Source organism: Aulonocara stuartgranti (assembly GCF_965226115.1).
Source record: "Aulonocara stuartgranti genome assembly, chromosome: 22".
In the NCBI taxonomy this organism is placed as follows: domain Eukaryota; kingdom Metazoa; phylum Chordata; class Actinopteri; order Cichliformes; family Cichlidae; genus Aulonocara; species Aulonocara stuartgranti.
This window is the reverse complement of record NC_138957.1, coordinates 17,271,109-17,295,348: the sequence shown is the minus strand read 5'-3', so window position 1 is coordinate 17,295,348 and position 24,240 is coordinate 17,271,109. Positions and strand designations below refer to the sequence as shown.

General features: G+C 41.8%; 1 protein-coding gene across 3 annotated transcripts; it reads left to right on the top strand.

Moving 5' to 3' along the window:
- snx13 (sorting nexin 13) lies at positions 1 to 23,902 on the top strand. 3 transcript variants are annotated; one of them, XM_082521230.1, is made up of 25 exons: positions 1 to 194; positions 8,656 to 8,768; positions 8,890 to 8,992; positions 9,125 to 9,214; positions 12,701 to 12,822; positions 12,955 to 13,073; positions 13,180 to 13,284; positions 13,377 to 13,465; positions 13,687 to 13,770; positions 13,884 to 14,022; positions 14,170 to 14,258; positions 14,399 to 14,498; positions 16,630 to 16,823; positions 17,019 to 17,123; positions 17,218 to 17,388; positions 17,478 to 17,547; positions 18,027 to 18,205; positions 18,532 to 18,639; positions 18,735 to 18,845; positions 19,073 to 19,234; positions 19,335 to 19,406; positions 19,683 to 19,828; positions 19,942 to 20,010; positions 20,093 to 20,205; positions 21,302 to 23,902. In XM_082521230.1, the coding sequence occupies exons 1-25, from the start codon at positions 183 to 185 to the stop codon at positions 21,535 to 21,537; spliced, it is 2,901 nt and encodes a 966-aa protein (XP_082377356.1). In that variant the 5' UTR covers positions 1 to 182; the 3' UTR covers positions 21,538 to 23,902. The 3 variants fall into 3 exon arrangements, with proteins under 3 accessions (XP_082377356.1, XP_082377354.1, XP_082377355.1); XM_082521228.1 differs by lacking the exon at positions 1 to 194 and adding an exon at positions 415 to 536; XM_082521229.1 differs by lacking the exon at positions 1 to 194 and adding an exon at positions 417 to 536 and having other exon boundaries at positions 18,063 to 18,205.
- Positions 23,903 to 24,240: the final 338 nt, after the last annotated feature.

The window sequence follows — 24,240 nt, the reverse complement described above, 5'->3', positions numbered from 1 at the left end:
TGGCGTGACCACGTCCAGAAACGGGGCACCCACGACGTAAACCTTGCAAACATGGCGACGCTCCGAAGACAGTACGGAGATTGGAAATACGACCGATTTTAACCAAGAAAATCACCTCCTCTTCGCATGTTACAATGTGGTGGGGTTAGCCAGAGCCGCCGCAACTTACAGCCTTTTAGACGATGTTTGCAGAGGTAAGTTATCTCCCGTGAAAAAGTCTCGCGCGTGTTGGTACAGTAGTTTGTGGCTGACATAGCTAGTTAGCTTGGAGCAGCTAGCGCCTAGCCCCGCAGGTAAACACGGGAGCCGGGAGAGAGGACTGTTCGCTGCCGCTGTGTTTTCACAAAGCATGTCAGCTATAAGTGGCAGTCAGCGCGGGATTACACCGTTAACGCTAAGTTAATACGACGGGCTTAGGATATCCGCACTGTCAACACTGCGCTGGAATTAGCTCGACACAGGCAATGTCGGTAGTCTGCGTTTATATTATGAATGAAGATACTCACAAACGAATTTCTACATTACAACGAATACAGGTGAGCTGGGCGTTAGATTGGCTGACGGCTAGAGAGACTAACTAAGGAAAGTTACATTTTTGTATCGGCGCAGTTGCGGTCCACTGTTGATCAATCTGCATTGGATGCAAACATTTATGTCGATAATAAACGTGTTGCGCTGTTACACCTAGATGCAGACAGTGTGAATGGTGTGGGAAATCAATTTTCAGGCATTAATGACTGATGTCAAGTTGAGATGTAGTGGATAAGCTTGTCAGTCATACCGGCTTCTTCCCTCCTTTCATACACATCTAAACGGCCTAACGCAGGCTTGTCTTGAAATATTAATAAAGGCCATTGTTGTTGATCAGTGGTTGCAGAGATTTTTTTTTTACATCTCACGGGATGCCCCCCAGTTTAGCGACCTGAAAGGACAGCTAAAAGAGCAGACTGCCCACCTCATCTGAGCTGCAGGTGAGGTGGGCAGTCACGTGTTACACTTAGTTGGCTTAGTTGCTATTTGGAAATGTTAGTCTCTGGTAACCTTAGTAAGAAATCAATGAAAGATATCGCTTTGTTTTATGTAGTCCTTTGTAGTTCAGTTGCTTCTGTGAGTGAGTGGCCTGTCTACACAACTTGATCAATTCACCTTTGTATATTGAGTTTGATGGGAGTGCACGTGTGCTCGTCCACAGCCACACAGCGTTATCTCTGTGCTTTTTAGCACTTGCTAAACCTCGTTAAGCTCCCTTAATCAAAGCTTGGTAGATATTAAGTCCAGCATGCTGTCACATCAGGCCTGCTAGTGTATCTCCTCTTCCTTCTACGTGCTGTTCAAGTTGTTTCCCTGCCAAAGAGGCTCACAGCTCTCATGAATTAAGCTCTGTTCAGACCTGTCTTTTCATCCAGATATATGTACAGTGTGTCTAGGTCATGCCGAGACACGACGCAGCTCACATGATTCATCAGATTTGGAGTTGTTAACAGTCATGATTACTGCAGCGCCTCGATAAGGCTTAAGTTCAGTTCCCACCGCATGCTCATTGGTTGTGTGTTACAGTTTCAGTTCTAGTTGGGTTACTGCCAACCTGATGATCGCTACTAGCTGAATACATAATGAGTATAAATAACCAGTTATTGCCTTCCTGGAGCTGCTTCTCACTGGAAGGTGAAAAGTAGCAGCTGGGGACACTGTTTGTGACAGAGGAGGGGTGTGGCTTACTTTACCCTCCCCAGGGTAATAACAGTATCAAACCACAACTCAGGGGAACTAGACAAAACAAGCTGGACCATTTGCTCATTCAGTTTTCAGGGTCATTAGTATGCTGTTATTAATTTGTAATAAAGTTCAAATCCTGGAGAGAAGTGAACTACAACATTTCTTGTCCTCTCTGGAAATTAACATCATTACTACTTCTGCCTTTTTGATCCTAAGGTTAATATAGCAGCTCTTTGCATTTCAGTGGTCCTGGTGGATTAGGCCAGCACGATCAGTCAGACCCATTTACTTTCTCTCTCTCTCAGGCATGATCTCCCACAGGAGAGCTTTAACGGGCCTAGTTAACCTTTCACCTAATGACTACACTACCCAGGGTTTGCAGCTAAGCACTTGAGGACTTACATTGATCACAAAAATAGAAATATCCACCCTTGAGTAGTTCTTCATGCGTGTGTGTGCACGTCCATGGTGGAAAGTTAGGGAAAAAATATTCTCAGACACACTGATAAGAGGCTACGTGTGAATATCTGAATGTGCCTGGAGTCAAGGGCATCCAGAGCGTTCTTCAAAACACACTGCCTCTGTGTGTTTTACTCCTTTTAAATTCTAGATTGTCTTCTACTTCTTTGTAAGTAAATTTGTAAGAAATATTAAAACACAAATATATAGATTCATTTCAAAATATTAAATTGGTTATATTAAAGTTTAGAAAATAAAAATATGTCTTTGTTTGAAGCCTAGTAAAGTCCACAATTATATTTTTGTATTTGATCCTTGGCCAGCATATTCACACAGGTAATGATTTTTATCCCTGAGCATCCTTTCAGGATGATGAAGCAGGTTTTGACAGATGTTTTTAAACATGTCTTCTGAAATTCTCTTTGAAGCCATGCTGTAACATCCAGCCACTAACAATTTGAAATGCATGAGAGCGGTACTTCAGTGCCCATCTGCATCTGTGATCTCGCCCAGTGCCTTTAATACTGTCACTTTTGTGTTAATGAGTGTCTGTTTAGTGTGTATTGCATAAGGAATTGCCTAGATATTCAGATGTGAGGATCCCTGATGGGCTTGGGTGTTAATCACTGGAACAGATGGTTCATGTTTTAAGCCCTGTGTAAGCTGTAATGACTCACGAGTGTCAGTTATCATCTCTTCTACAGAGCCAAGCCTCCACAGTCTCATCACACAGTCCTACTGATAGCGTGCACATTCACTGCTGCTTACTAGCACCACTGACGTCAAACATATACTTGCATTTCCCTTTTGAACTACATTCAGTCTCTTTCTCAGGAGTCACAGAATTTTAAAGGGTGTAATTGATCAGACTGTATATGCTTCAGTACGTCTAAAAACACTCTTTCTCATAAGTGTACACATTACTTACCTTTTGTGTTATTTATTAAAAAACATGTTTAAGATGATTAATAAGATGATTTGCCTAACTAACTGCTGGATGCTGCAGTAAGCACAGCATAGCTTGTGGTTTGCTCTGGTGAGTACAGTTACATATGTCCCTGTTTTGGTCCTATTTTAGTATAGACAAAGCACAACACTTTACACTCTGCACCAGCTGGAAGGAAAACACAAATAAATATTATGTATCTAGGAGCTGAAATGCAAATGAAATGCTTCTAGCTAGCTTCAGTTACGTCTTATGTTGGCTCCGTGTTGACAAGCTGCTGTAGTTTAGTGAAGCCACTTGATAGGGAGGCACCTTCACCAAATACAAAGTCAGTGGAAAGTTGGTTGCCCCTCCACCGTGGGCTAAATTTAGTTGCACTCTGCCTTTATTCAGATGTTAGTCACAAGCATTAGCTTTGCTAACTTTGGACCCGGATCTTGTTTAGCAAAAATCTTTAACAAAATCCATAAGTTACTACTACACCATCACACTGTTAGCGTGTGTGATGGTGATGTATTATAATTGTTCTTTACTACCATCAGGCTGAGGATGTAGATTATGGTAGTAAATATGACTTTGTTGGTTTGGCAAAAAGTTTTCAAACTCTCCTGAAAATGTACCTGCTTGGTTCCCTGTGATGTAAGTGTGGGAGGAAATTGAACAACAGTTCAGACTGTTTCTTTGTTTGCACGGCGGTTTAATTTGGATCTCCTTTAAATGATAAAAGGATTCTGGCTGATATGTTATAGTTCTCTTGGTTGTGTTAGATATCAGGACACGTGGATCTGTTTTTGATGGTCACATTTTGTGGCAACCTTTCTGAAAAGCATTCCTCTGTGTTGCTACACTCCTAGTTAAATTGTAATAATGGTTCTCTCTGCTGGCCAGCCCTATTTCTCCTCCCAACCCTGCAATCAGTGACTTTGTTCTCGCCCTTTATGACTTAAGGAAGAGGGTTAGTCTAGCCAGTTTGAACACATTCTGCAGCCTGGACTTCAGTTTATTCATATAAGTTTGAGACATTTTATTATAGTCAATGTTCGCAGTAGTTGATTTCTTTACATCCATATAGATCAAAATTGTGCTTTTTATAATAGAGGCAAGAAATTGAGGAAAAGGTTGGAAATTGTCCTTCCTGTGTTTGTGTAGTCAGTTAAGGTGTTTCAACAATAAGAAAAACTGCAATGTCTTATGCAACCGAGATAGTGAAATTATGTCACCCTTGGTACAAGACAGGGTGAAATATAGGGTGGAGAACTGCATGTACCCAACAGGGTTATTACACTGCATATAAATGTCCTCTAATACTTCCTGCCTCTCCCATAACCACATTTGTAAACAAAGTGACAGGCAGGTATGCAGCATTTATTCCAAGGCACTCTCAAAGATCCTGCTGTTCTGTTAATGTGACCCATATGTCTTGGCCTGCACACTGTCAGTGCCTGTCTAGTTGACTCTGATGAGTAAGCAACATCAGGGTCAGAAGGTCCTCAGTGACAGCCATCAGCCTCAGGTTTTAATTTATCCTATTTACTGTGAAACTAGCCTCAGCTGATGTGGTGAGGAGGGACGTCACAAGTTCACCTCAAGTCAGATTTACTTATGTAACACTATTCGTGCGCATATGCGGTCCAAAGTGCTTCAGAGTAAGACTTTAAAAATGCTTTGCTTTAAGATCTGAACCAGTACTAGTGAAGTTATTGTTTCAAATTGCCCGTTATCAGCTTTTTCAAACCTGATCCAACTGAGAGGCTGTTTGTGTTCTAGTTTTATCTGCTCCAGTTCTGGACCAGGACAAACAATTATGGCCAGTTTTAATAAAGACGTTCATGCTGACAAGGTCAAGTCAGCAAGCAAACCCATCTGAACAATAGCAACCAGTATTAGACTGCTTAAATTCATAATCTATAAATTCAGAGATATTGTATGAAGCAAGTGGGCATTGCATTCTAAAATGTACATATTTCACATTTTTTTTAACATGAAAAACATTCATAAACATATTGGGCTCTGTAGTAGACAAAAAAGAGAGTTGTACATTGTACTCCTCACTGAGCATTCCTGCGTCTAGGAACTTTGCTTTGAATGAAAAGAAGCTTCATAGTTGTCTTTAAACCTATCATGACTCAGATGTTAGGATACCTGTCCCTTTCTTCTTCTTCTTCAGGCCTGTCCCTGTGGGGACACCACAGCAGATAATCTGCTTCCATCTCACCCTATCCTCAGCATCCTTTTTAGTCACACCAAACCTTTGCATGTCCTCCTTTACTGCATGCAGGAATCTTCTTCTTTTCCTCCCGCTTGGCAGCTCTGTATAAAATTTTAGCATGTTCAACTCTGCCACCTGCAGTTCGGTCTCCTGTCTTTTTTTTCAGTGCAGCCATCTCCAAGTCGTACATCATAGCAGGTTTTTATGACATCAGCGATGTCATAAAATTCACTGGCTCTTTCCTTTTTCTTTTTAATTTATTAATTAAATTTATTAACTTATTTTTAATTAGAGTTCTGCCATACAAACAAAAATGTCAGGCTGAAGTTTGAAATATCCTCCTGTTTCCTCTAATTACCTCGTAAGTACACCTTGCAATAATGTGTGTACACTTACCTGTGTGCTCTGGGGCTGCATGTGCGACATCAAACTATAGCGAGACAGATTAAATTTATTATGAATGATATTGAGTAATGCATCAGTGGGGAAAAAATACCTCTCTATTGCCTATAGCTCTGACCATTGTTGGTCCTTAACGTCATAATCTGTCAATGCATCACAGCAGCTCCTCCACAGTAGCTTGAAGCTTGATTTATAGTCTTGAACTCCTCCATCGAGCCAATATTGCAGTGGGCAATGTGCTGGTGTTTGTGTATTCTTCTGCTATTACAATTGTCACAAACATAATGAATATTGTGCGGTTTGTTGTGTTGTCGTTGTTTTAAAACTGAAATGCATAAAACCGGTGACACCAGTGCTAATTAAGTTAATAAACAGATTGGTGCCTCACGGTCTTCATGGGCGGTGGCTGTAGCTCAGGTGGTAGAGCAGGTCTTCTGCTAATCGGAAGGTTGGTGTTCATGCAGCCTGCATTTGTTTGCATGGCACAATATGCTTGGGCAAGATACTAACCCCAAGTTGCTCTCCAATGTGTCTGTCAGAGAATGAATGTGCGTGAATGAAAGCACTTACATAGAAAGAGCATAGAAAAAAGTGATTGTGTGAATTGGTAAATGAGTCAATTAGTAAAGTGCTATGATGAGTAGAATAGTGTAATATAAGAACCAGTCCATTTACCGTAGATATAGCATATTTTTACTCCTAAATTATAATGGTAACAAAATGTGTAACTGGATATTATTGAAAGACCTAACATAGCTTTCATATGTGTACTTTTCACATCAGGCTACAGTGTAGAGTGTACATTTAAGCCAGTACTGTAAATTGAGGTTCATTAATTCAAACATGTTCACTCCTCTTTTATCATCATTTATCTAGATCACCGATTCTGTTCATAGTTGTTATGGCGTAGTCAAGTGGCGGAGGATTTCCACTTGGGTGGTCTCAGAATCTCGTCTCTGCTTTTCGCAAATGATGTGATTCTGTTGGCTTTATCAAGTGGTGGCCTCCAGCTCGCACTGGAGCAATTTACAGCTGAGTGTGAAGCACCGGGAATGAGAATCGGCACCTCCAAGTCTGAGGCCCTGGGGCAGACCTAGAACAAGCTGGAGAGATTATGTCTCTCGGGTGGCCCCCGAGCACTTTGGTGTTCCCCCAGATAAACTGAAGGTCTAGGCTTCTGTGCTTGGACTGCTGCCCCCAGAACCAGGCCTTGGATGAACTGAAGAAGATGGATGTTTGGATAGCTAAGTTATCTTTTAGCGTTAAGCAAGAAAACTGTGCATTTGCATGTCTGTGGAGCCACAGATTACTCTTCATTATTCTTTTCATTTGTCCATATGCCTTAATAGTATTTGGCACTAATTAGTAGGGCTGTGTGATATGACCAAAACTCATATCCCGATATAAGACATCTGTCGTCCGATAACAATATAAATCACAAAGTTTTAACATTTTTTGTCAATTCTGTGAATCTCGGGCAGCTCGTCTTGCGTGAAGTGTTTCCAGCTGGGCGTCGTGTACCTGGAGTCGAGTGTTTTAACCGATGCATTAAAGGATGCATTTTTAGACATAAGTTGTAACGGCTGCCGTTTTCTTTGTGAGTATTTATTACACAGCGTAAAAGCCTGTTCTAACGTTTGAATCTAAGGTTTATTTTTCAGCACCTGACAGCTCTTTTTTGCTTCTCATCCGTAAATACTCTGCATACTCTTTCACGTGATTCAGTTTATTTTGAAAAGTCTCATCAAGATCTTGAGCTTTATTGTGAAAGGTTTATGTGGAACATAAACAAGCAGACACGCGATGGTTTTACCGTCGTTGTTGCTAACGACAACACATAAAAACAGGCGCTTGTCTGTCCGTAGTGTGGTTATATGAAATATGAGCGAAAGAGAGAACTTTAAGAAATTAATATAGCCACTACAGTGACAATCAAAACAATGAAAAACATTGCGGTAAACAGTTTATTTTGTGACACCACGAAACAAACGATAGCATAAAATGAAACGATAGATGTTTTTATATCGTCATCCGATATATATCGTTATATCGAACAGCCCTACTAATTAGTCTAGCTCTGTATCTACACAGTAAACTGACTGGCCTCTGTTTATGGATGTGACACTGTTGGCAGCTAGTCTAATGTGTGTCATCCGACTGGTGGCAGTTGACTGTAACAGTGAGAACAATGTCTCAGTGTCCAAAGGAAGCTCTGTGTGCTCCTCTCTGGCTCCGTCACAGGATTTGTTTATCTAAGGAACTCTAACATGAACGTAAGGCAGCCGAAGATCATCACCACTGATCGTGATGCCTGTCAGTGACTCTATCTGATGGCTTCACAGTGAGAACATTTTTGAAGGCTTTTTTTTCCTTGAACATTTAAGGATCCTTGTATAAGCAGCTGTAACTCATAACAACACATTCACAGCTATTTTCTAAGGTGCCGCGGCCTGGTTTAATATGTGCAGCAGACCCCTCCTGAGGTTTCATACCTGCTATCATGACCTTAAGCATACACTTAGGGGACATAACTTATCAGTATAGCTTGTGTTTTCATTTGTTTTGTTTTTTAAAAAGCTTCTTCTGTACCTGTTAATATGATAAGGCTAAAAAAGGAGATACTCAAGTAACTATGGGCTAAAGTTGGAGCTGGAAAAGGGTTGAAACTAGCTCTGTTTCCTGTACTGACAACAACAGGAACACCATAGGATGTGATTGTACAGGATTATACACACACACAGTTTCTGTCTGACACTCTTTTATGTAATGTCTTCCTGCGCAGACATCTCCCTCCCCTCTGCTCTGTGGAGGACCATTAATGGTCATTATATGTGTTTATAGAATATTATCATCAGTCTAGCTGAGTATGGGGTGAATTGAATTGTGTATTGAGTATGTGTTTTTTTTGTCTTGTGTGTTTCAGGCCAGTCTGTCCATCTGGGGATGGGGGGGTCTTGGAGTTGTGCTGTTCCTCGTCACTTTTGGACCCTTTGCCATATTCTACCTGGCCTTTTATATCTTCTGCTTCATTGGAGGGTGAGCAGTGAGACGTTTGAAGCCAATCTAACCTCTTTAAGCTTCACAGTTAACCACAACACATCAGGAGCTTGGCTCATAAGTTTTTTGCTGATTTCTAAATTACATTTCTGTTTTGCAGGGGCTTTGCGGTCACTTTGCTTTATGGAAAGATTAACTCGGAGAAACACCTGGAAAAGTGCGAGCACTCGTACTTACCACCCACACAAATTGGTATACTGAAGGTAAAATACACGCACTTCGACCTCGCCTGTGCAAACAGATGACCCGGCCTGCCAGATGTCACGGAGGTCACTAAAGTTTTCTCTGATTACTTTACTCCTGTCTCACTGTGGGTTATGTTTTGTCTCTTTCAGACGTTGGATGAGATGAAGCTGGAGATGAAGCCTATAAAAATTGACAGAAGGCTCACAGGCTCGAGTTTCATAGATGAACCACTACAGCAGGTGTGTGTTTATGTGCCTGTCTTTGTGATAGGTCTTGTGATTCCCTGTACATGTGTTTCATAGGTAGGGAAGCATAGATGACCAGTTTTATCGTATGGCATACAACACATGGCCAAAGCTCTGTGTCAGTACTAATTGTATTCATTTCTTTATAAGCACACCTTGCCCCTTTCATCATGTCACTACCACAGCAAGTGCATGTTTACATTTTATAAGATGATTAGCTAATAATTTGCAAGAAATTGGTTGAGTTTTGATAAGTATTATTTTCTAAATTCAAAATTTTATATTACTTGTAATGCCTTGATAGCACTGCCTTTAAAGGAGCTGGGTCTAACTTCAGAAAATGACACTCATGATCATTAAAGCTTCTTTTCCACTAGCATCTACTCAACACTGCTGGACTTTGCTCTACTCAGTTTTGGTTATTTTCTATTAAATTTGAGTACCACCTCAATGTAGGTAGAGTTGTTACAGCAAGGTGGCCCAAACATCCTGCGATGTCATTTGATAATTACACAAAAACGGAATACATGAAGATGTTATACGTGCTGCTCGGTGTATGGCTTTTTGTCAGACTTCCTAAAATTAGAGAGCCAAGGAGGCGGCATGCATGTCCATATTCCTCAGTGCCAGGTTTGATTCTTGTGAAGGAGTCATGATTCATGCAGTGACGCCACTCCATTCAGTCTGTTGATGTCACATTTTTGGCTCAGCTCATTACATTAATGTCTCCAGCCCACTAAAAAAAGGGCCTATTATTACCTGAGTGAGACTAAGTGTCAAAAATCATTATAAGGAATTACATACAAATTAGCCCAAAGGCAGTTACAGGAAACTGAAAGAATTATGGTAGAACACTTTTTTTTACTTGTTTAACATTCAGACATTTACAATAAAAAGTTTTAGCTAATGTGGGTTTAAGAGAGGTTTAATCAGTGCCCACCCAGCTAAGAGTGGGCAGTGCACTTGTGATAATGGGACAGCAGCTACAGGGAGAAGCTTAGAGAAGGTCCCTGCCTGACAAATGCTAATACTCCAGACTTTTTGGATTCCGGCTCCTTTAAATCTCTGTCTGACCCATCAGCTCAGCTGGCCCAGGTCAGTGACTTAATGGCATCAGAGAGAAGTACTGGCTGTCAAACACTGCATGACCCAGTAACGTCTGCATTTCAGGTGTTTTCTTCTGTGAGCTCTGTGTCTTTCTTGTGATGTATTGTTTTGTCAGAGCAAAATTCATTTTTCCAACATGCCAAAAGCAGGAAAATGTGACATGATTCAATTATAAAATGACTTAATTAAATTATTTTGTGTACCAGTGTCGTGCTTTGTAATAGAAACCATGTTGGTGGTACATGTTTCCAGCGGCATTCTTCACATTAAGCAGAATGAAGCTCCTCCGGTGTTGTTAAACGTTTATTTTCTGGCACAGCTTGCAATGTTTTGTCTTTATTTCCCCAGTTTTTATATAAAAATCCTTACATCTGTCACACAGTGACTTTTTCACAGTGAGATTCTTTTTATTGTTTTATTAGACAACTAGTCTGACATCATTGGAAACTCTGTACGATTACACCAAAGCTCTTTGTGTAATTTGTCCTTTGTAAACTGTGGACATTGCAGACTGTGACATGTGAGACATGTGATGCAACAGTGTTTGTACTGCTTTTTTTTTTTTTTAAACTCATCTTGACACATTTGCAAGTTGATCGTCTAACTGATGGTTCCTATGCAAGCATTGCAGAATGGAAAGAACGACTTTGTGGCTTGTGTTTATTAGTCAGTTTCTCTTTCCATGCCGCTCTGTGATTACCACACTTGCAGCAGAAAACTTTTTAGCACGTCCTCAGCAAAGCGGTGTGGCCGGCAGAGTTAAGTGCAGACACAGCAGTTAGTGCCGGTCAGATGACGCTAACGGCTCTAGCATGGCATCTCCTCTCCCCTTGCCCGTTTCTAGGAATTCTCATTTATCTTTTCAGTTCCATGTGAACCTTGAGATCTTGCACAGAGAAATGTAAAGTCGCACAATGCTGAATCTTGCGCCCTGAAATAAATGTGTGGTCACTATTTTCTGACACATTGTCTGGGCATTTTTTTCCCTCTTGTATGTGCTCACATAAGCACTTTTTTCATTAGTCACAGCTCCCTCTCATCCTGTATTGCACTGATTCATATTGTAGCTTCAGCTGATGGGACTTCCACACCCTTTCGTTTTAAAACCTGTAACTTTTTACGTGGTTTATACTTGGCATCCACGGCTCCAGTCAGAAACATTGCTGGTGTAGTTTTAGTTAGAAAAGTCCTGGTTTGTGTTTTATTGCAGAATTGGTGTCCTTTTTTTTTTTCTTTTTTTTTTGGTAAATGATTTCGCAGACAATCGTGTCATCAAGGAATTTTAGTGTTTGATCTTATCGGTCAGGTTGAGGTTTGGACTTTCTCTGACTTTCTGTCCTGTTGCATGACCCAGTTTGATCCAGGCTTAAGTGGCTTAGTTGTTGGACAGATGACACCTTTAACCAGAATACTTGGGCATGCAGAGGAGTTCACGGTCGACTTAGTGGCTGCAAAACAAGCCAATATCATCACCCCTCCACCACTGTGCTGACACATGGTATGAAGTGTTTGTGCTGATTTGCTGTATTTGGTTTTCGGGGCCAAATGTCTCCACTTTGGTCTGGGCTGTTCAAAGCACATTGTTCCAGAAGTCTTGTGGTTTGTTCAGATCCAACTTTGCAAGCCTAAGCCTTGTTGCCTCACATGGCACTTGATTAGCAGCACCTGGGTGTTACTGACCCTCAATAGCTATGAAAGCAGTAAAGTTGTACTTAGTTTTTGGCAGCTGTGAAAATTACCTTTTGCACATGACTGCTTGTTCCCTTTACTGTAGCAATATATACAGATATTCACATTGCAGTCTCTCCCAATCTCTTTTATACCACCAAAGCCCTGTTTTCTACCAACTGAGGGGGTAATGTGGTCTGTTTGAGTTCAAGTGGCATAGATATTGTCATCAAAGGGTGAATAAAACTGTATCTGTATCCATGTACTCCCATCTGTGCATCCTTAAGAGAGTATAATCCCGAGCCCTATACTTACAGTAACACTTTCATCTCATTTTTGAATTAAACAAAGAAGTCTTCAGTCTTCCATTAATGTTGTGTCTCTGTAATGTTTTGCACAAACAGCCAGCCCTCTGCTTCCTGTTTACTCAGCTCCTGTGTAATTGAGCTGTCGTGAGATTTCTGCTTACCGGCAGTTTATCAGTGGAGATTATTTCAGAAAATGTGATTAAAATGGTCACCTTGGCATTTTGACTTTTAATCACTGTTCTTATCTACTTCCATGTTTGTTCGATGAATCAGAGGGTTATCCAGGTTTGTGTTGACAATTCAGTCAGATCCCTCTCTCTAGTTCTCACTTCACTCAGTCTGAATTGTCTTTACAGAATTTTGCCTAACTCCTCACTTTTTCCTTATGTCTCTTTAGGTGATCCAGTTTGCACTGAGAGACTACATCCAATACTGGTACTACACCCTGAGTGAAGATGAGTCCTTCTTACTAGAGATCAGACAGACGCTGCAAAATGCCCTTGTCCAGTTCTCCACACGGTAACACACACACACACACACACACACACACACACACACACACACACACACACACACTCAAACGCATTATATGTCTAATATATTTAGCAAAAAATCAAGCAATCTATATTTTGTGTATATTTGTATGCAAAGGTCCAAAGAGGTGGACTGGCAGCCTTACTTCACCACTCGCCTGGTGGACGACTTTGCCACACATTTACGTGTTTTCAGAAAAGCCCAGGATCGCCTCGGTGACAGAGAAGACAAACTAAGTACGTGCATACATCACACTCCCTGCACTTATTAACGTGTTTGCCATGTCTTGAGAGCTGTTTTAAGAATAGTGACGACTGTAACTAAATAGTGATTTCTGAACAGGGGACATAACAGATGATCTGATGGAGTCTTTCTTTGAGGCTGAGGTGGAGATGGAAAGGAAGATTTGTCGAGATGTTGTGTGCACCTCACACAAAGATGAAGAAGGTAAACACGCCTCTGTTTCTGGCCTTACATTTCACAGTTATGAGGAACTTTTTTGTTCTAGCTTGTAACCCTGTTCTGCATGTGTGTGTCAGGGTTTCTTCGGGACTTGTGTGAATTGCTTCTGTACCTGTTACTACCTCCTGGAGACTTCCACAATAAGAATATGAGATACTTCCTAAGGGTGAGTGCATGAAAAAAAACTAGTGTGAGGTGCAAATAAGAGATAAAAAATGCATATGTATGCCATTAACCAGTGTTTGTGTGTTCATCACAAAAAAGCCACATGCCAAATGCTGCCATGTTGGTTGCCACGGCATCCCCCTGAATGTGCTGTACAGTGACATGTTCGTAGTGTAAATTACAGCGAGCATGCCTGGAAATACACTGTGGTGTGTTTTTTAGGAGGTGCTAGCGCGTGGTGTGCTGCTTCCTTTGATCAACCAGCTGAGTGACCCAGACTACATCAACCAGTTTGTCATATGGATGGTGAGGTTTAACACCACCCCAAACTGTCCAAGAAACAGTTTAATTTAAGGGTTGGGAGACCAAATGAGATTTGGTGCTGGTGTTTGTAGCTGTATGTCCTGTTTTATGTGTAGATCCGGGATAACAGCTGTAACTATGAAGCCTTCATGAACATCCTGAAGTTAACAGATAAGCCTGCTGAGCTGGAGGCCGTTAGAGACAAGGTGCTGGAGGAGCTGCAGTTTCTCCGCTCCCTGGACACTGCTGGAGACGGTGGGCGCTCGCTTTTTTCTTTCCATTTGCATCAGACACACACACTCAAAACTGATTGTTTTCATTCAGTAACTACAGAATGTTAATTGAAACAGCACACTGCTTTCCTCTTCTGCCCTGATGGCTTTTTGTTTCTCTGTCCTTCAGACATTAACGTGATCAAGAACCAGATCAACAGTCTTCTGTTTGTGAAGAAGGTGTGTGAGACCAGGATCCAGAGACTGCAGTCTGGCAAGGTGAGAAACTGGAGGGGAGTAAACATGCATCGCACAGCCTTGTCTGCACAGGTGTCAGCTGGTTTTGCTCAAAGTCCGCGTTGGTTATGTTAATGCTTTGCTCTCTTCTTCTTTACTTATTCGGTTCCTGTGTTGTGTAGGAGGTTGATGCCTTTAAGCTGGCAGCCAACTTTGGAAAGCTGTGTGTCATCCCGCTGGATCACATCCTCGTCCACAACATAGCCCTGCAGTTCTTCATGGGTAAGTGCATCAACACCTCACGTATCACATAGACGCCAAAGGTCACTGTAGTTATAACTCTGAACTTTTCTGTTAATCATATGTTTTTTAAAGCCCTAACACATGAATGTTAGGGCTTTAGTGTAGGACTCCAGCCTCTGTTTTTTTTTTTAGACATGCTCTTTTGCTGTCGCTTATGTCGGTGTGAGAATCTTTAAAGGTTGGAGAATTCCCATTAGCCTAAACATAATGACAAAAACAATACAATACAATACAACTTTATTTATAGAGCACATTTAAAAACCAACGATATACCAAAGTGCTTCACATAAAAGAAAATAAAACATAAATACTATAAGACCATAACAAAGTACCAAATGTGCTAACAGGTCAATGTCACTAACACACAAGAATAGCATAAAATGCATATCAAGTAAAAACATGTTAAAAGCACAAAGCCATAAAAGATATGTATAAAAGGGAAAATAGAGTAAGTGTAGGAATCAGATACAGGCATTAACGAGCAGGAAAGGCAAGGTTAAATAAAAAGGTTTTTAACCATGATTTCAATGATTGGATAGAATCGGATGCGCGGATGGCAATAGGAAGGTTATTCCACAAATCGGGTGCAGCCAAGGCAAATGCACGGTCACCTCGGTTCTGACATAAACGGTAGTAACCAGACCGAAAAGCAGCGCACATTTCAGTGCTTTATTTCGGTGCTTTTTTTTTTCCTGAGATGTCATACACTTTGGATTCTAGCCAATCATTTTACCTTTCCAAGGATAGTAGGCGGGCCCAGGTACGTACGTTCTCTTAGAGCAGAGCTACAGATTAAAAATGCCCAAGGCGAAGCGGTCAAAAGTCTGGCTGTACTTCACAGCAAAAGATGCAAACTCAGCAGCCTGCAACAAGTGCTTTAAGATGTTACCTCCTTTGCACAGTATCACCTGGAATCTGATGAAACACCTGGCGACGCATAGCGTTTTTTTAAAAGCCGAGAAATGCACCGTATTTGATAGCTTGCTGCAAGACCTCACACCGAGTGCGGGTGTGGTGCCTGTTATCGGACCCGGAGTTAGCAACATCCCCCAAAAACCCGAAGAGGAGAGTCCTGGCCCCTAGCCCTGTCAGTGTAGCAGAAATGATGACGGATGATGATGGCAGCAGCAGCCGTTCTTCTCTGCGTGAGTAGCTTAATGTTGTTCGTGTGTAATTTACGTTGAGTAGGCTAACCACGTTATTAAATTAATGCACGTAAGGTGAACTAGCAAACACCGTCGTAGTTACATGCGGCTGTCTTCCTGTTTGATGGCAGATGCTCCCTTCACCCTGGCAAAAAAGGCTAAAATGACCAAAGAAAAAGTGGAAAACAGTTAAACATGAGAGGTTTTTGGACAAAGTTTGTGTTCTCCATTCTTTAAGCACCGGTTCGAGCACCGGTTTACGCACCGGCACCGTTTCAAAAGTAGCGGTTTGGCACCGGTATCGGATAAAACCTAAATGATACCCATCCCTACTCTAGACTTCAGCTGAGATCTTGGCTGCACCAAGAAACAAAAACAAAAGCATGCTAACGTTTATGCTGCCTAAAATGTTTTAATTTGTGACACAGCATAGGAAAAGTCAGAATGAAAATCCCACCTGTGCACAAAAACAGCCAAGCAATGCTGCAATTCTAAACAGTTGGACTCTCCAATATCTCCAATATCATAACTTCACCGTCTCCAAATGTCTCTTAGAACTGTCTGACAATTGATCAGTGTCCGATCCATAAACTGTCAATAAATCACTCGCCTTTTTTGCCCCAAATGCTCAATCAGCAAACACTCAGCTGTGAGTAATCTAGAAATTTTGAGGGAAAGACATTTTGTGCTATAGCTTGGTTTTCAAATGCCGTGTAACATTTTTGTACATAGATCAAAGCAAAACTCAAAACTAAACAAGTAGAAGTTTGATATCATAACTTGATCTTTAGAAACAAGGCTGCCAGAAACCAGAGGCTGCCAAAAATACTGAGTATAAAACTTACTGGCCGTGATTGCCGTGTATGTATGTGTAGCCAGAGTCTTAATCATAAGCAGACACCTGTGAGTATATCATATGCATCATATGATTTAGGAGACTAAATGCTGTCTGTCTGTTGACCCAGACTTCATGCAGGCAGCGGGGGCCCAGGCCGAGCTGTTCTTCTGGCTCACAGTGGAGGGATACAGGGTGACGGCGCAGCAGCAGCTGGAGGCCATGCAGAGCTGGCAGAAGGACGGCAAGAAGCAGCCTAGTGACACTAAAGGGCTGCTGAAGGCAGCTGCACTGGGTGTCTATGAACAATACCTCTCTGACAAGGTAGCTGAAAATGTCATGCATCCACAGCCTCCTCCGATATTTTAAGCCAGACTCATTTCAGCTATATTTTACAGTGTCTGAACTTCTCTTTTAGAAACAGGGACGTTTATTTATAGATAAATTTAAAGAGCTGTCTTTCATTTCTGTAGTTATAAATGTGAAAAGTTAACCTCTTTGCTCTGTCTGCTCTAACAGGCGTCCCCCAGGGTGCAGGTGGACGAGGCATCACTAACAAGGCTTGGGGAGAAGCTACGGAAAGACGACCCCACGCCAGAGATATTTGATGAAATCCAGAGAAAGGTTCCCCCCTCCCTTTGTTTTTGTTTTTTTTTCCTGCTTGCCCTGCATTTTCCCTCCCAGTCTAACAAATACTACTGCTTGTACTTTACAACAGGTGTATGACATGATGCTACGCGATGAGCGGTATTACCCGTCCTTCAAGCAGAGCCCTCTCTATGTCCGCATGCTTGCAGAGCTGGACATGTTGAAAGAGCCAAGCTACCGAGGGTCTGACGATGGTGATGGAGAGTCCTTTAATGGTTCTCCAACAGGAAGCATAAACCTAGTGAGTCCTTTTCATTTAATATTTATGGGTTATCTGTCTGTTCTGTTTATTATTATTAGTTTATGATGATTTGTTTCCTGTGATTTCAGTCTTTGGATGACTTGCCCAATTCCTGCCATGATGAATCTATGCACCTTCATGCCTTCATCTCTGACACAGGTACGCCAACCGAGTGGTTTAGTTTTATATTCTTCTAACATGTTGAATTGTGTGTGTGTGATTTTTCTTTTGGATATTGGGTATCTGTTACTTCCTTTTAGTCCTTCCCTGCATGTTTTCTATCAGCATTTCACCTCTAAGCTCGTTTCATCTGCATGTGCCTGCTGTTTCGTGCCACATTGTTCCAGTATTCTTTATTTCTATCACTCCATTACCTTCACTACTTTTCTGTTTTTCCTTTTTCCCCTCCTCCCTCCCTCCCTCCCTCCCTCCCTCCCTCACCTTTCCTGCCATTCTGTTACACTTTTCCTCCCTTTTATCCCATTCATACACACTTTTCCCCTCTGCTTGCTCTTTTACTGCCCTATATTACACCTGCAACACTTCCCTTTTGCCCACTTCCTGTCTTTCCGCTGCTCTTTTCAACCCATCCCCCATTTTCCAATTCCCTATGTTGGATGTATTACCGGATCGGGTAGCTGATGCTTGTCTCCCCGGCTTCTGGGGTGCTGCAGGGGTGTGCAATGACCACGGTAAGACCTACGCACTGTACACCATCACTGTGGTTAGACGCAACCAAGATGGCAGTGAGGATGCCTGGAAGACCTACCGCCGCTACTCAGACTTCCATGACTTCCATATGAGAATCACTGAACAGGTGTGTGTGGGACTTAACTCTATTACACCACTTTTACACGGTTTAAAGTAAAAAACAAAGGCCGGTGGTGCCTGGTGGCTGACGTGACCGTATCGCCATATTGACGGCACAAGAGAAAAAAAATGTTGGAGGCAAGTTTGTGAGCCTAAACGTCAGACTCACTGGAATTACTTATAGACACACTGACCTCATTATTTCTATCATAGAAACTTTGGCCTGGCATCCAACATTGTTACGATAAATGTAAACATGACAGAAAATAAGGGAAAGTCATCAGCTGCATTTTCTTCTTCTGAGTCTCAGTTTGTAATCTTGCTCTGCTTTAGTTTGAGAACCTGGCATCAATCCTCAAGCTGCCAGGAAAGAAGACCTTCAATAACATGGACAGAGACTTCTTGGAGAAGAGAAAAAAAGACCTCAATGCTTACCTACAGGTAATGTTGTTATGTGATAGTTTATATATGTTATTCTTTTTTATTGTCATGCATTTTTCCTTCCATTAATAGTTCTTGGTGCGCATTTGTTGCAGTTGCTGCTGAACCCAGAGATGGTGAAGGCCTGCCCAACTCTGATCCCTTACGTGTATGACTTCCTAGAGAACAAGGCCTATAGCAAGGGCAAAGGAGAGTTTGCACGGAAGGTATTTCCTTTTCTCAAATGCAAATACCTGTTTAACTGTTGTGCAGTTTTTTTTGTTTTTTATTTTAATTACTACATATATTATAGTAGATGTTATATGTAGATATTGTGTTATAACGTTTTAGTATGTTGGAGAATCATTCATTACTGATCAGCTGTTTATTCACCATGTGACTGGCATTTTGTCTATAAAGTACATTTTCTGCTTTTGTTTTATTCCCCCATCAGATAGACACATTTGTGAACCCTCTGCGGAGCTCCATGAGAAACGTGTCCAATGCAGTAAAAGCCTTCCCAGACAGTTTAGCAGAGGGAGTGACCAAAGTCTCCGATAACATGGGCCGCATGTCAGAAAAACTGGGTCAGGATATCAAACAATCCATACTGAAGGTAGAACCGTTTAATACTGCAAGTGTTTTGAGTTAACGTTGTGAAGCACGGGCTTCGCTTGATCCTCTGTAGTCGTTAATCTAACCTCTGATTTTCCCAGGTGCCTCCAATCCTCCCCAAGTCTGAAATCGACCCTGAGCACTGTCGAGTCTCTGCTCAGCTCGATGACAATGTGAGCAAAGTCCTTCCAAAGTTTTCTTGAAATGCCTCAGAGTACAAACATCGGCTCATCAGTTAAATGTGATGAGAAACTGCTTAAAAAGTTCCCACTAAAATGAGGATTTGAAAAGCTTTTATCCTTCTGCCATTATCTTTGCTGTTAGGAATAACCCTGTAGATTTTAATTCAGCATTCTTTGCGTTGACATGTCTCTGCAAAAGTCTCTGATGTGAGTCAGTGTGCTGCTGTTTCATTCCTTTAACCGTGCTTTAAATTAAACTGCTTCCAGGTGGATGATAATATCCCACTCCGGGTAATGCTGCTGCTGATGGACGAGGTGTTTGATCTCAAAGAGAAGAACCAGTGGCTGCGCAGGAATATTAAGAACCTTCTGCAGCAACTCATCAGGGCCACATATGGGGACACAATCAACAGGTGAGTGTCACATTAAACCTGCAAAAAAGACTGACATACAGTTAAAGGTGGGAAAATGTTATCACTTATACAAATAGTAGTTTGAAATATTTAAAGTTTGCTTCTTTCTGTAGGAAAATCGTAGATCATGTGGACTACCTGACGTCACCAGAGCAGGTGGCAGATTACGTCAAGAAGTTCAGGTAACTCATCGCCTTTTGTTTTAAAGACCTCTGATTAGTCAGAGGAGTACTGTATAACTTTTAGTGCTCCGCCTCCGAACAGGGATTCCTACTGGCCCAATGGTATTCTAGCTGAGACCCCGCCCCGCCGGGACAAGAACATCCGCATGAGGACACGAGTAGCTGCCAAAACCAGCCTTCTGGGAATCATGCCAGGTGAAAACACACACACACTCACACTTTATAAAGCTAGCACCTAGCCATAAATAGAGACAACCACATCTACTTACTCATTATCTTTGAAGCATTCATACTTAAAATGAAAAGCAGTTCTCAGTCCCTGCTTGTCCCACTGAATATGGAAGTAAAAGCTGTGAGGAGGGAGGAATCTGTGACATCTTTCTGGGTGTCACCAACAGCTTTTTAATAAAGGGGTTTAATCCACTGCTCTTCTGTGTACTACCACTCCAAACTATGACAAACAATTTCGATGTAAGACGATATCTGGTATGTGTGAAGAAACGATTGAAGTACAGCACAATAGTATTCTAGTTTAGGAGTGAATCTGGAGTAAGTTAGTGAGAACCACCCAGAGACTGACCTCTGTATGATTTGTCCAAGTCTGCTTTTAAGAAATGACTGAAATGAACTCACTGCCCCCCTCTTGTGTCCAGGCGGTATAAATGCTGTTTAACCATCATTTGTTCAATAAGCTAATTATGAGTCAGCGCACTAGAATGAGGCAGAGAAAGCATATTGGAAAACTGAAAGGGTGACATCAAACTAGACCATTTTTGCCAGTTACACACTTTCCTTGATGGTTTGCACCTCTGATAAAGCACAGAGCTAGAAATATATTTGTACACAGAAAATACAAGAATTGAGAGGCTGTATTATCAGGTGTCTATGTGAAGGTAGCCAAGCCCTAATGAGGTGCAGTGAGGACATCTGTATGACTCATGCTCACTTTTCTTTAGTGCCATATCTTTACTTTGTTTCTGCTGTCAGACTAAAAATTCCAGTAATATTAATGCGAACCAAAGGAAAGGTGGAATTCTTTGCAGTGCTGTAAACTCATACAAAAAATCAATTTCATTCAGTTTTAATTATTAAGCGCCAAATACCTGTCGCCTTAAAAGTAAAGATGCTGAAGCGTTAGAGAGAACAATAAAAAACAACAGAAAACTCCCCCTGAGCAAGCATTTGGTGACAGTGGGAAGGAAAGACACAGTTTTAACAGGAAGTAACCTCTGACAGAACCAAACTTGTTCACGCTGCTGATATCTACGTCTCCCTCCCCCTTCTTCCTCAGATGAGCTGAAGCACATCATCGGAGCCGATACCACGAGGAAGGGCATCCTCCGCGTCTTTGACATGTTTCAGTACCAACCCATGAACCGTCGCCTAGTCTACGTTTTCCTGGAGGGCTTCCTGGAGACCATGTTCCCTCAGTACAAATTCCCCGAGCTCTTTGTCAAGCTGCACTCCCGTTCGCCACGCATCCATAGATACAACCAGAAACTGAAATCCACCTCCCTCAAGAGGTGACAGGAGAGGACAGAGGCAGCAGGACAAGGGCCGATAAGATACACAGACTTGAGAGCTGAGGATGTGAGTGGCAGTGGTGGGGATTGATATGACTGTTGTTGAGGGGGGTGTGTGTGTGTGTGTGTGTGTGAGAGAGAGAGAGAGAGAGAATTCTGCCCTTCCTCTTCCCTCACACATTGCTGAAGGTGAAATCACTCTATTTTATCTGGCTGATTATTTCTGTCAAGACAGAAACGAAGGATGTGTAACACTTGGACACACGCGCAAACACAAATCTCATAATTTGCACCAAGACTGAACTTGGCTGTGTTTTCTTTTTAGTTCCCCTGCTCCATTTGAGACTTTTTTTGTTGTTGTTGTGTTGAGCGTCATTCTGGGCCAGCTGATGCTGCTTTATCATGGTCCAGAGAGCCCAACCACAGGTATCGTTGTTTTTAAACTGCAGGACTCAATAGCATTAGACCCACACCTTGCCTTACCTTCCTGCTTCTATCTGTTGGCCAGTGCGGTCCTCCTCCACGTCAGCGAAGTGGCCGCACAGCTGTAATCAAACCCACCCTCATGCTGTAGACATCTAAGCTGCAAAAATCACTTGCAAACTGTGTTTTCGCAACCAAAAAACGTCGATTGCACTGGGTTTAAGAGCCGCTGTTTTTAAAATGTGACAAATATCCTTTTTTTTTTCTCTCCTCAGCCTCAGTGCTTGTCTTGACTTTCTTCCACCCTTTCTCGCTCTCTCTCTCTCTCAAGTCTTAGATCACCTGTACTTCCCTCGATCATCCAATCAAAGAACCCTTTTTAATGCTACTCTCATATCCTGCAGCAACCAAAGCTCATGCTGTTCGTATGTGTGTGTACTGTTCTGACATTGGGGAAACATTACTGTGTTTCATATCACGCAAAGAAAAAGAATGCAACGTTGACCTTTAATGACCCTTAAGGTGAGGCTGTGACGACACACTGAGGTGTGTTATTGTCAGGAACTATTCAAGAATGTACTCTCTGGTCTGTTCTGTATCTGGCTTGAGCAGAAGTCTGTGTGTGTGTGTGTGTGTGTGTGCGTGCGTGCGTGCGTGCGTGCGTGCGTGTGTGGTTAGCACAAAGATGCAACCCTCTTCTGTCAGAAACTGTGCCAGTGTGAGCTAGGGGAACCAGCCTTAAGTCTATATACAGTGTACACTGATCAAGAGATGCACGCTAGAGGTAGCTCTCCTTCACATGACTGAACATAACAAGGAAATCAGGACAGAGATATGGAGATGTGTCCCTAACCACCTTTGGTCAGAGGAAAAACGACTTGGATTTGGTGCAATATTTTTTTCTTTTCTTTAAGGCATGTGCATTTTTGAATCATTGTATTACTGAAAATTATTTTAATAGTAGAAAAAGCGAGAGCTCTTTTCCCAGAGATGTCCTCTTACCCCCGACAACTTAACATTCCGTTGTTATAAAAGTACAATGTTTAATTTTACAGACTTGTTTTATAAGTCTGATTTTTCTTTTTTAGATTTGTTTCTTTTTTTTTCTTTTCGGTGTGCAGGGGGTTATTTTCCCATTTATCCCCAGCTGACTCTTGCAGAAATAATCAGAGATGATTATTAGACTGTGGCGGGGGGACAGCTACTTCAGAGGTGGCCTTGAACAACTGCTCTTTCTTTCATGCATTGAAGCCTGTGAAGTGTGAAAAGAGGTTTGTTATTATGAACTGACCGCTGAAAAGAAAAGACCCCCCCCCCCAAAAAAATTGGGTGAGACAGGTTCACAGAAGAGCTGTGTCTTGTGACCACTAGAATCACTACTAATAAGCACTTACTGTAGCAAGTGTGGGAGTCCCACTCCCCCATTGACTAAACGGCGCCCCATTCTGCTGCAGTCATTGGACGGAAACTTCCTCGTCTGCTGTGATTTGCTTGCACCGAGCTGCCCCGATGGACTCTGATTGGCTGAGCAGGACAACATGGCTTGGACTGGACTGGAGCCTCGCTTACTGGGAGGTGAATAATGTGTCCCTTATGATGGCGAAGGCAGTATCACCTTTAACTTTCTGCACACCTCTCCATACAGGAAGGCTCATGTTTTTTTTAACCCCAGTATATATGAATATGATAATGAAAATTGTGCATATCTGTGTACAGTATGTGTTAATAGTGTGCCTAAATGTACTGTCAACTCTATTTTCATATTTTTCTTTAACCTAAAAAAAAAAAGAAAACATCAGGATGTCATGATCATTTTAAGCAACTGAAAAATGACTTTAGGGTGTTTTGGTTTATTTTGGCATCATGCTTATCAAAATCTTTCTTGTGAGCATTGTGCTCAGAACAGTACAACACTAATAAAAAGGTAACTCCGACTAACTGAACAACAGTGTGTAAGTATTTGCTTGCAGCATTTCTTTTTTTGTAAAGACTCCATTCAATTGGAAACGGTATGTAACTGCTATTTTTTTTTTCACACTGCTGAAGGGTTTCCTAACAGCTTCTGGAAGATCAGTCACATGAGGCGGACTTATTGGTGCTCTGGAAATTGGAAAGTCCTGCAACAGGTGTGAAGAGCTTCTGTGTGAGCTGCTATAGTGTGATAAGTAGAGATGGACCGATCCGATATTACGTATCGGTATCGGTCCGATACTGACCTAAATTACTGGATCGGATATCGGAGAAAAATAAAAAATGTAATCCGATCCATTAAATATCACGAAAG